General features: G+C 46.8%; 1 protein-coding gene across 2 annotated transcripts in view; it reads left to right on the forward strand.

Moving 5' to 3' along the window:
- abca1b (ATP-binding cassette, sub-family A (ABC1), member 1B) overlaps window positions 1-12,881 on the forward strand; it is a 39,970-nt gene that overhangs the window by 11,295 nt on the left and 15,794 nt on the right. For both annotated transcript variants that reach the window (XM_030738786.1, XM_030738787.1), the window contains exons 4-8: window positions 2,460-2,601; window positions 3,861-3,979; window positions 8,261-8,382; window positions 8,847-9,050; window positions 10,212-10,301. In XM_030738786.1, coding sequence (XP_030594646.1) covers window positions 2,460-2,601; window positions 3,861-3,979; window positions 8,261-8,382; window positions 8,847-9,050; window positions 10,212-10,301 — 677 coding nt within the window. The remainder of the gene's footprint in view (window positions 1-2,459; window positions 2,602-3,860; window positions 3,980-8,260; window positions 8,383-8,846; window positions 9,051-10,211; window positions 10,302-12,881) is intronic.

Raw genomic sequence — 12,881 nt, forward strand, 5'->3', positions numbered from 1 at the left:
CTTCCTGGCCATTCAAGTTTAGATTTCTGACTTTGCAATGCGTACTTGAATGCATCACGAAGTCTCGTGTTTTTAAATGGTATGTCGGTAATGTCGCAGTACCGTTTGTGATTATGAGACAGAAGCTTCATTTCCTGCAGGGCCGGCCCGAAGTCTAACGGGCCTTAAGCAGAATTAGATTTGGGGCTCCGGCCCCCCCATCTGAACTCATTACCTACCACCCACCTCAGCAGCGTTAATCATTACTATGGCTCATTAGAGAGCAATAAAGTAAACCAGCTGCATTTGCAAAGCAAGTGAACTATTTTAGTTGATTTTTGAAATGTGCAGAACAGTCACAACCTACCGTATTTTTCGGACTATAAGTCGCTCCGGAGTATAGGTCGCACCAGCCAAAAAATGCATAATAAAGAAGAAAAAAACATATATAGGTCGCACTGGACTATAAGTTGCATTTTTTGGGGGGGGGGGTTATTTGATAGAAACCGAGACCCAGAGCAGAAATTCCATCTTGAAAGGCAATTTAAAATAATAATGGATTAAAGAACAGGACGAACACGGTTACGCCTACGTTATGCTAACGTAACACATTCAGCTACATGACGCACAACGAACACGTGTTCGGTATGTTAACGTAACATTAAGTTATTCAGATAACCATAGCATAAAGAACATACTAACAAGTTAACCAAACCATCAATCCATTGAATTCTTCATCCTCGGTGTCACTTCTAAACAACTCCGCACACTCCGTAGACGAAGCGCCGCTTCCTCTTCTGTGTCACGTTAGTCAGACTCGTCGTCAGCTGCAATTCCAATTATTCCGGCCTTTCTGAATCCCGACAGGATGGTTTCGGTTGTCACTGAAGCCCATGATTTCTTGATCCATCCAATGACTTCCAGGAAAGTTGTGTGGCGTATTCTCCCAGTTGCCGTTAAGCTGTGCTCTCCATCCATCATCCACTGCGCCCTCAGATTACGCAAGACTGCCTTAAAGCTCTGGTTCACAGAGATGTCAAGTGGCTGGAGTATTTTGGTTCATGCATTATAAATTTCACATATAAGTCGCTCCGGAGTATAGGTCGCACCCCCAGCCAAACTATGAAAAAAAGTGCGACTTATAGTCCAGAAAATACAGTAAATATTATTACTTGCACTTCCAGAGATGGAGCTAAATGCTAATGTATCCGTCAGTAATAAAAAATCCCACCTGCTGATGTAACGCTGTTCTCACAGCCCAGTCAAGCCACAGTGGAACCTCCACACGGCTGATCTGACAGTGTGACACAGAAGTTCATCCATGATGAAACAGTGCAAGGATGCTCCGGAGGCATCCTAGTCAGATGCCCGAACCACCTCAGCTGGCTCCTTTCGATGTGGAGGAGCTGCAGCTCTACTCTGAGCAATTACTCTTGGGAGGCCCCTGTTGGTGTGGGGGTCCTAAGCAGCTCCTGATGCTGAAATTGTGGTTGACCAATGGTAGCGTGTTGGCAGAAAAGCCCTCTCTGTACACTGTGCATAGGGAAATGCATACACAAACAGACACGAGTCTCCTTATCCATCAGGCCGCCTCTGATTTCCTGTGATGCACATCTGAACCTGACAAACACGAGGAGGAGGTCAGAAGAGCTGGAGCTTTCACCCAGTTATTACATATTCATTATGAGTTCAGCTGTTTAAGCTCCGGTGTGTCTTTCAGACCCAGCATTTTGATCTGTAGCTTGTGGGAATTTTTCACCCCTCTTCTCCTGAGCTCACCCTGAAGCGTTCCTCCACCTGTGTGGGCTTCACTCTGCTGTGGAGTGAAGTGAATCTGCACCTCTCGTTTATCTTATCTGCGTTTTGATTAAAAAGAGGCCAGCTGGCAGTCCTAAAGGTTCCCTGATAGCAGCGTTTCCTCTGCGCGTACAGCTGACACAGTGAAGCTCAATGGAAGGAGGGGGTAAAGGTCGTTGCTCTGAGGTGACCTCCGGCCCGCAGCAGGTGCAGCAGGTGCAGCTGATGCTCCGCTGCAGGTGACAATAAAGCGATCGGGTTTATCGGGGAACATGTGAACACTGTGTTCCAGCAGAGCAGGAAGATAAAGGAACATCTTTCAGATTAAATCTGACTCATGGTGCTGTTCTGCTGCTGCTGCATGCAAGCACACAAACCGCAGTGCAGCAACACACGTGTGACTCAGGAGGACGGTAACGGCCTTTTTTGGTTTGTTTTTAAAAAGAACCAAAAGATCTTTTATTTCTGATCTTCCTCATGATTTTTAAATCTGCACTCCATCTCCCATGAGCCTCTTCTGAGATCTGATTGGCTGATTTAAAGAGTCATATTAAATTATTAATAAGAGTCCATATTAAATTATTTCAAAAACGTTGAGCTGGTCACATTTTTTAATTTCCTGTCATGTCGATGCCGCTTTAACTGCTTCCTTATCACTTCCTGTTTTTCTTTCCTGTCTGCAGGTCATTTTCCCAACAAGGCGATGCCGTCAGCCGGGACGCTGCCCTGGCTTCAGGGAATCCTCTGCAACGCCAACAACCCCTGCTTCAGACACCCGACGCCGGGCGAGTCTCCTGGCATCGTCGGCAACTTCAACGACTCCATGTGAGCCCTCAAAGTTTAACTTTCCTCATCAAGTTTTGTTACAGTTCAACCAGTTTTACCTCTGACGGGTTAACTGCTTTCAGTGTTTCCGTGGAAACTGAAGCTTAAATTGCTTTCGTGGCTTGAATCTAAAATATGAGGTTCAGTTATTAAACGTCAGCTGATTTTGTGACTGCTTCGGTCCGCAGCAGTTTGCGCAAACACTCAGCAGCTACTCGCTAACTGAAGCGGTGACCTTCAAAGTAAAAGTTGCATCTTTAGAAATGTGTTGGTTTCAGCATTAAGGCCTAACTTTTACTATGAAGGCTGGTTTGTTTCACCGACCCCTCCACGAGTAGCTGGCGAGTGTTTGCGGACAAACTCTGGTCCTGCGTGCAGACTACAGATAACCGCTGGTGACCAAATTAATCACAATCAGGTTTTTGGTGCAGCACCAGTTTCACCCAACAACAGTGAAGGGACAGGCGCGGGGTGGGGGGGTTGTGGCCTGTGTGACTGAGGCCTTAAACATCTTCTAACACATAAACCGACCCTTCAGTCACCGTTACCGCTTAAACCTAAAATGTAAACAACTTATTTCAGCTGAAATCAGTTCCACTGATTTATCTTTTACTTGTTATAAAGTGATGCTTCAACTTCCCACTGAGTTTAATTTTTAATCATTTTCAACTAGTTTCACTTCTCATATCGTTAACCTAATAGCATAATTGCCTAAGTCATATTTTGGCCAAAATTGAGATATCTATTTAAATGAATCTACACTGTTAGCAGAGTAGAATTAGGTAGGTATCTCAAAATATGCCAAAATATGCCTTAGGCAATTATGCTATTAGGCTAACGATATGTAAATTACAACATCTCACCTACACACGAGCTGCCGCAGCCGTCCTAAAGCCAGAGCGAGCCTCTGCAGACGCTTTAAGAGGTTCAGTGCTTTCAGCTGTTCCTTATTCATGGGGAGGGGGGGGTGACCACAGCACCACCCCAGAGGGGTTTGGACCTCCTCCCGGGATCAAACCAGGGATGTTTTGCTTGTGTACACCACTACGTCCACAGTTGAGCTGCTCTCAACCATCATTTCTCACACAAACGAACACTTTAACTGCTTTAAATCTCTTTTTGACCCGTTGGTCGTTTCCACTGTAAGCGAGCGCGTTCAGCTTCAGGGTTTTCCCTCCGTGTTTGGATGCATGTTTGAGCTGCTTTATAACTCATGTTTGATGTCTCAAAGAAACACGTGTTTTACTCTCATTCTGCAGAATTTCTCGCCTTTTTTCGGACGCCAAGAAGATCCTTCTCTACAGTCAGAACGATAAAAACCTGGAGGGCTTCAAGGAGCTGGCTCAAGCCCTGCAGGTGCTGCAGACCAGCCGCTCAGGTAGGAAACACAGACTGACCTCAGGGGTCCTCAGCCGGCTGTCTGAATGAGCTCAGAGATCGGGGTGAGCAGCCTGTTTAATCTGAGCATCGCTGTGGTTGGGACTGATAGCAGACATATCAGCTGTAATCATATGATCATAAAATCAGAAACACACAGTGGAGATAAAACCTCAAAGTATGTTTGACTGTTGAATGCTTTAAATGCTTTAATCCTAATTCAGAGTCAGGACTGTCAGCTGCAGCAGGAACCGTCAGCAGAGGTTTTGCACCGTATTTCGGCTCCTCTTTGAATGCATCCTTGGATATATTAAATCGTCTCTGAGACTCTGAGCGAGTGTTTGCGGAGTCTCTCAGAGGTCAGCAGGTTTTCAGGCGTCTTTTCTCTGCCGCAGGATTTTTCAGGCTCGCTGAACAAAAAGAATTTCTCTCTTTTGTGCGTTAATTTGCAGATTTAGCTCTCTGTAGGGGGGCGGTTGTTTTCCCTACCTGCACCGACCTGCCGGCTCTCCTGCTTCACCTCCCCGTTGATTGAGCATCAGCACGTTTCTGCTCTTTATTCCCACTAATCTAATAAATAAAGGTGTTTTATTGGTCAGGAGGAGCTGGTGTGATGAGGGGGCGGCGTGACACGCCACGGCAGGTTTAGCTGTTCGCCTTTCAGGTGAGCTCACCTGGTTAGGGAGCAGCACCCGGGACTCTGCAGTTCTCAGGAAACATCTTAGCCCGAGGGCTCAAAAACAGAGCCGCACAAAACTGAAATGTTCCTGTGCAGTAAATGAGCTTTGCAGCAGTTTGTTCAGTGAAATAATGAACACCAATAAAAATGAAATATTTGAATATGAGTCAGTTTCAAATCTCAAGTAACCATAGAGAGCCAAACAGCCAGCAACAACCTCCGAGGCCCCTCCAACCCTCACACTGAGGAGCAAAACCACTGAAACCTTCTTTAGTAGTTTTTTGACACTTTGTGTCCTTGTTTTGTCTCATGTTGGTTTTTGTCTCTTTGTATCCAGTTTTCCTGTTTGGTGTGTTTTTGGTTCTGTTGTGGGTTTGGTTTTTTTCCCCTTCATTATGTTTGAGTTTTCCCTCTTTGTGTTTTTCTTTGTATTTTGTGTTGTTTTTCTCTCTGCGGCGGGTTTTGTGTTTTGGTTGTGTGATTGCGAGCAGTCGCTCCGCGTGCAGTTTCCGCTATTAGCACGGCTTTCTGCAGAAGGAGGCAGCAGGGGCGGATTCTGATTGGCCGGCCCCGCGGCCCCCCTTCCCTGCAGGTGGCGGTCAGCGTGTGGCGTGCGTCCTCGTCGCCCTCTCGCGTTGGGTTTTCTGCAGCTCGGCTCGCCGGCGCCCCGCTGAGCGTCACTGAGTTCAGATGTGTCCCTGCAGCTGTACAAACGTGTCACTCAGAGCGCTTTAATCGGGTTCACATCGCACCTGAACCTGGATCAGGTCGCCGCAGTCATCTCACATAACCACCGCTTTACTGCTTAGTAGCTGACTGCTGTTGAAACAGATTCAGTGAGTTTTCAGTTATGAAGAGAAAGGACTCTTTTAGCATCTTAATTTTCTGAGCTTTCAGAGCAACTGGAAAAATATCAGACAGTTAAAGAATAAGCAGAAGAAAATTGTGCTGCGGCGGTTTAACGACGGCGAGCTATGATTGAAGCAGACGGCTTCTCTGCTGGAGCTCCGAGGAAACCGTTTCTCATTTGACCAATCACATCACTGCGAGCTGCTGATGTCAAGCAGCTGCACCCGTCCGCTGACCCGTCACTAACACTGACTGTGGGACCACACGGTCGGCGTTTTGTCCCTGAAAGGCCCCCGTACCCCCGCTCAGGGCATCAGGGACACTTCAGACACAAACTTTGCATTTGAGTTGAAACATGAAAAATTGATTATTGATTGATTTATTACAGATAGATCAGAGAACATGTGATACTTGTGAACAGACTAAGATCCCTTCCTACTTGTGGTCCTGACTGAACTTCCTGCTCCTCCATGTGCACGCATGGAAAGCTGGAGGTGAAGGGAGAGCTGATCGGGGCTGGCACTCAGATCAGGTGGAGCTCAATCGGGGCTGCAGAGTGACGGCCTTCTGAAACGTCTGCAAGCATGGAACAAAAGTTGGATAGATCATCCAGACTTTAACCAGCATCTGTCAGCAGGTGTGGGTAGTACAAGACGGTACAAGATGCATTCACAATGCAAGAGTTATAACCACTGCACCTGGAGGAGGACAACTGGCACAGCTCTCACACAAATGCAGACTAGAAGAAAGTGTAAATGTGTCGGTGCATGAGACCGGTGCAGCCAGAGAGTCTTGGTGCTGGTGTGCAGAAAACTTCGGTGCACGAGGGGAGATGGAGGCATGAAGAGCCGTAAAGGTTTCCTCAGTCTGTCGGTGGTGCAGGACGGTGGCAGCAATGCAGATTGATATCCGTGATGGACAGCAGCTCCGTGCTGAGTTGGAGATTTGACAATATTGGAGGGCGTGGAAAAGATGAATGTGCACATGGAACACATGCCTAAAAAAATATGGTGCAAAAGTAGGAGAATATGGACTAAAAGGGGGCCAAAACTTGGTAAATTAGAGTTTGAGGATATGGAATAGAAGCAAGCAGCAAACTCCAGAGCTGAAGAACGAGGTACGTTACAAAAACTGGCTCCTGGTTTGATTCCGTGTTCCCAGCTTCAGGGGGTTGTGACCTGGTGTACTCAGTGCTGGTCCCCAGCCAGGGTGAGTGGGAGGTTTGCGTGAGGAAGAGCATCAGGCATAAAATCTGTTCCAAAACAAGATCCATCTGCTGTGGCGGCTCCAGAAAATAAAGGAGCAGCCGGAAGCACCTTTACGTCCAAATATGGTCATTTGTGACTCCAACATGGCAGCAGCCATTATTCACCAACGTTGAGTAATTTTGAGCGACCTAAGGTAACGATTGTGTGACAGCAGCGCGTTTTATTTTTTAAAAAAAAGTGGAATAACGACATGAAACAGGAGGACATGGCAGAGAAGAGAAAAATATTCCTCAGTTTGATGTTTTCCTGCTGATCTTCAGTGTGATGAGGAAGCTGATTAATACGGGTGACGTCGCTCTAAGCTGCAGGATAAAAGCTTCCAGGGAAGCTCGGTGATGCTTTTATTGAGGTTTGGGGTTTCTGATGGAAGCTGGCTGATGGATCAGCTGCCACATTTTATCAGTTTGTTCATGAACACGGCCGGATGTTTATAAAGCTGCACATCAAACCGATCGATCAGCGGTTTCCTGATGCTCAGCGGGGTGGAGGCGGTCCGTCCTCCTGCTCCCGACGACAGCGACTGGAATCCGTGACAGTCTGTCCTCTTAAATCCTCAGATGTTCCGATTTTAAAGGAGTGAAGCGGCGCAGGCAGGAGGTCCAAGGAGCTTCACACCTTTGTTTCCTGTTTGTTTCAAACCCGTTGAATGGACGTAAAAGCTCCTCCGAGCCATCATCGCAGCTGCCTGTTCAAACCTGTAGAAGAAGAAAGGTGCCAGGAGGGATGGGCGTGTGTGCGGGGGGGCTTCATTCAAACCAAAAGTAATAGAGCTGAGTGGAAAGTTTGAGCCACGGGCATGTGAGAGCATGCGGGCCGAACGAAGAGCAGCAATCACTGAACACAAAGCCCACTTACATCCTGCTGCTCCTGCAGCAACACTCAGGTGCAGACACGCCCACGGGACGCCCAAATATGGTCAGAGCCTCTCCTCTCCGCATCTTTACCTTCACTAAAACGATTTCTGTCCGTCCTTCAGGCTCAAACCGACATCGGTGGTCATTAACGATCACACCACCAAACATTTCATCCTCTCACTCTCACTGTGTTACTCATAGTTCAGGATCTGTTAACAAAGGGTTTTATTAATGCAGCCATTTCTATCACCCATCTATCAGAGGGAGTATTCATTTTTACAGAAATATACTCACAAATGCTTTTATAATAGTGTACATGAAGCTCTTTCTTACTGCCCAGTGTTTGTCCTCCACCAATCACAAGGCAGCTGCGTGTCACCAGAGCGGTCGATTGAGCTTGAATGAATCGGCCTCTCTTTCCTCGGGGGGGTAGCTGGACTGCTTTCAGTCAAACTGAAAACAGAAATATAATTTTAAAAATGTGAGCAGGGACCTGCTTCACCCCCTCCCTCTGTGGAAATTACACCATTGTGGGCACATTCGCATTTAAGACACAAAACCCTCACTGGAAGAGGAGGAGGAGGAGTCGGGTTTCTCTGACCCGCTCTGTTTGTCTGTTTTCTCTCCCACAGGCTTCAAGTTGAAGCATTTTCTGCGAGACAATGAAACCCTGTCGAGCTTCCTGCTGAGAAACGCCTCCTTCCCCGAACACGGCGTCCAGCAGATCAGGGAGGCCGACATCAACCTGGAGAAGGTGAGGAGGCATTCTGCACGTGCTCAGTCTGAACCCTGTCAGCCCCACGGGGATACGGGCAGCCGGAGGAGTTTCACTCCTGTGGGATGTGGAGTACATATGTGGAATAAAACTGATGGGGGGGTATTCACTGCATTAGCTCAACACGCATGTTTTTAAAATACCGACTAAACTACCACTATAAGGAAATGTTTCTAAGGAAGGTCTTAGAGGGGGAGTTGGGTTCAGACGCTTTGGGGAAAATAGGAAGTAGAGCAATAAAGACATTGAATACATGCCTGAAGATCAGGAATAAAAGCTGGAAAATGATGGAATGAAACACAGAAACAGGAGAATAAGTGGAATAAAGAGTAAAAGTTGATGATGGCAGGAAATGTGGAACAAAAGTTGGAGAGCAGAAAGATTTCAGGAAAGTCTTCAGATATTTAGTGAAACCTGATGAGAAATGACCGTTTCTGTCTCAGGTCCTTCTCAGAGGCTTCGGGGTCCACCTGAGGGACATGTGTCCCAGGAAGGGAGGGAAGCGGAGCGTGGAGGACTTTGTGACGATCTCGGACCAACAGGTGTCGGCGATGGTGCAAAAATTCATCTGCCAGGCCACGCCCACATGGCTCGACCACGCCGAGGAGCACTTTCTGGACAACCTGGACTTCCTCAAGCCCATCCGGGTAAAAACTGCTGATACACTTGTGCATGTTTTTATTTTGCAAATTTAAAACAGGTTTTAAAGGTGGTTTAAACTTGCCTGTCATGGTTTGTGTTAAAGTTTATTTTTGCTGCTCCCAGTACGGAAAGCTGCGTTCCTCAAACCTGGACTTCAGCTTTTATAAACTGTGTTTTGTGCACAAAGGCCAGTATGGATGTCAGATCCTCGCGCTGAGCATCGTGCTGAGGTGGTCGTGCTGCCTGCAGGGCTTCGTCTCAGGCTGCCTTTAACATACTTTAAATAACAAACTCGTCTGGAACAGCCCCCCCCCCCCCCCCCCCCCCCCCCCCCCCCCCCGCTCAGGTGACACAGCAAAGGTGTGCTGGCGTGTCCTCGGCGTATTAAGTGCATGTGTGTGGGAGGAGGCGTGTCTCAGCCTGTCCCGGCTCTTTACAGTCTCAGTTTTCGTAGCCCGGAGACCAGTTTTAAAGAGTTTGAAGGATTGAATGCGGCCGCTTGTCACGAGGCCTCGGCCTCTTTTGTGTGCAGAAATCTACGAGCTCTTCGGCCGACCGCGAAGCTGAAACTGAGCGAGTTTCCACAGCAGCACGGGAAGAAGTCGTGAAAATCCAGCAGCTCCATCTCAGTGAAGTTACGGGACAATGTCCTGATGTGTTTGATTACTCATCAATAATAGGAATTCAGAGGCTTCGAGTTTATAAACTGACAGTAACGGAATGGACTCGATTTATGTGCCAGATTTTAGGGAAGTGAACTGATTAAAACACACACGTTGTTGTGCATTTATCTCCAGTTACCAGGCTTCGTACCTGTAACGATAGGTGTGTGTGCTGCAGCACCTTCTCCTAGTTTTGAGCCTTCTCACCTCAGCTGACACACCTGTTTGTGGGTTTTTCTGCTCCTAGATCAGCTGATATCAGGTGACCTCAAACCCTGATATCAGCTCAAATACGAGCCAAAAGTTCAGGTGATCTGCTGCAGGTAGAAAAAACAGTTTCCTGGTGAATTTGTCTGTTTTCAGGGTCGAGGTAACATTCATGGTCCGGCCTCCTTTGACTGTGAAACATGTACTAAAGGGAAGCATGAAATAAACTGAAACTATATGAAGGGGTTCTTTTTACTTAAAGTTGAGCTGAAGCTATAAACATCTTTTGTCTTTCAGCGGGACGTCAGGGCCGACCCCGAGGCCGTCCGACAGGTCGCCAGGGCAACCAACAACCTGCTGGATAGTCTGGGTTCACTGGCCGTCGAGGTAAGTCATCAGCTGGAGCGCCGAACCGCACAGCAGCCATATTATTGGTCAGATAATTACATTAAAAATGCTCCAACAGCACAAACACGGCCCAGAGGTCCAGCTAGCTGAGGTGTAGCCTAGCAGACAGCTAGCAGCTACAGTCACCTGTGCCGCCATCCACCTGTCAGTCAGAGAGGCCACACCCCTAATAATGCAAACTTGTCTGTTTTTAATTATGGTGCTTCAGCATCCAGTGTTTGTCCTGCCAACAAACAGCAGCAGGATCACAGACAGCGTTCTGATGGGCACACTCGTCCCTCAGCAGAGTCTTCAGGGCCACGTCAGCACTATCGAGGGCCACCGAGTTTACTTGGCAGCTCCGAGTGTCTCTGCGAGTCTTTGTGTCCAGATAAAAGCAGTTTCCCTGCAGCACAGACAGACGAGCTCCCAGCTGAACAAAGACTCAAATGTCTCAGTGGGTTGTAACTTCACAGCCGCCTCGGGAGGAGAAAACACAAGTCCGAACAAACAGCAAACACTCAGCGTCCGTCTTCGCCCCGCTGAGACGCTGCAGACCGCAGATGGCTGCGCGTGGCTTTAGTGACCATGTTAGAGGTTACGGAGACGCTGAGGGGACTCTGAAAGCTGCATTGTGTAGCAAAAACCTGTTTGCAATGACCTTCACCACATCTGCTCCTCTGCAGAGCCTCCGGTCTGGGATTACAGTGGGAATAGACTGGAAATATACTTGGAGTAGGAGACTGCTGGCAGGAACAGTTTGATAATCAGAGTAAAGTTCAGTGAGGTTGCTCCAGATTGTTGTTTTTTTGCCCCGGGGTTATCACACACTTTAAAACACACAATGGCTCTGTGGGCTAAAGTGGAAACATGTGACCGAGTGTTTTGTTTGGTTTGTGCGAGCGCTGAGTCAGGGGCGGGATGAGCGAGTTTAAGATGTGCAGGATTAAACTGATAATCCAGAAAACTACAACGCTTAGTTTAAAAGAAAACAACCATTTAAATAACTTTAATGAGTTTATCACCTTTGTCACACTTAGTGGTTTCTGGACTTTATTTTGAAATTCTAGTCAGAGGGGAAGTATCTGTTTTGTGCTTTTTCTTTTTTTTTTTTCTCCCAGACTTGCATCACAAATCACACAACAACAATAAAAACAGACTCTCAGAGGTGTGTGTGTGTGTGTGTGTGTGTGGGGGGGGGGGGGGGGGCATCAAACTCACAGTTTAAAACAACTTTATTTAAACATCTGCAGCTCCTTCTGTCTGCTGGGATGCCTTCAGGTGTGAGGCTTTCACGTGAAAACAACACAATGCTGCTTTTCTGTGTTTATGGGAGCAACAATAAAATTTAGTTTAAAAGCCGAGTACTCTGAGCAATAACTTCAGTAGTTTTAACATGATGCTGAATGGTGAAAAATGCCTGTCCTCATTTCTCAGACCCCAGGGGACACGCTACAGAAATACTGGCAACAAAACCTGGGCACACACTGGAGAAATACTGGGGACATAGTGGACAAATGTTAGAGACGCTAGTGAAATGCTGAGGAAATACTGGGGATACGGTAGAGAAATACTGGTGATATTCTGGGGACGAAGTGGGGAAGGTAGTTGGGGCAAACTGGTAAAATAGTGATGAAATGCTGAGGGCAAAAACTGGATACATGGTAGCGAAATACTGGATACAAACTTTAGAGACACTCGATACATTGTCCTCGTCCTTTGAATAAGTGACCTTTTCCTCGGGTTGGAGCTGCAGCAGTTTCACTTCTGCTGTGGCTTCATGACGGCACTGACCTGAAGTAACCCGCAGCTCTTCCTCTCTGAGGTTCCTTCTTCCCGAAGCAATAAAAAATAATTTTACCTTTCCTCGACTTTTATGTTGGATTCATTTTGATTCTGTCAGCAGGCACTGACGCTCCTGTTGTGTTTGAGTCAGATTAGGATGGCATTAACAGCCTCTAAAACACGTTCCTTTTTTAAATTAGAAGAAAATCACAGTCCTGCAGAGGCACATGTCCCTTCTGGTTCCTATTATGTCACACTTACACCTGGGGAACATCTGTGAGCTTCTAAGGAAAACAGTCGTGTGAAACTGCAGAACTGCTCAAATCTGTAAATCTGTTTATTCTCCTATAAATCAGATATTTTCAGGGTTTTGCAGACAGAGAAACACACGTAACGACATTTCAAAATCTTGATGTGATTAAGAGACCGAATGATTCATCCTGAAATGGAAAAGGCTGATTATTCAGTCATCACATATTTTAGGTGCAACTGAGAGACTCAGAAAGTGAGTTCAGATGAAGCTTATGAACCTTACATCTTGTTTTTGACTGTCAGCTGTTTGCGTCTGAGCGTTTGGTTTGTTACATCATTTTTGTTGTGAAGTTTGCAGATTCAGTCTGAGCTTCAACAGGAAGTCCAGCCGGACGGGAGTTTACTGTCAGCAGATTTTAGCCAGGCCAGAGTTCATGTTTATTCTGTGATCCATTTTTAGCGCATTCAGTTTTAACCTTCAGCTGATGTTTTTAATTTGAGTGTTTTTATCTTTATTCCACGTTTATTTTATAGTTTATTTTC

Source organism: Archocentrus centrarchus, chromosome 10 (genome assembly GCF_007364275.1).
Source record: "Archocentrus centrarchus isolate MPI-CPG fArcCen1 chromosome 10, fArcCen1, whole genome shotgun sequence".
In the NCBI taxonomy this organism is placed as follows: Eukaryota; Metazoa; Chordata; class Actinopteri; order Cichliformes; family Cichlidae; genus Archocentrus; species Archocentrus centrarchus.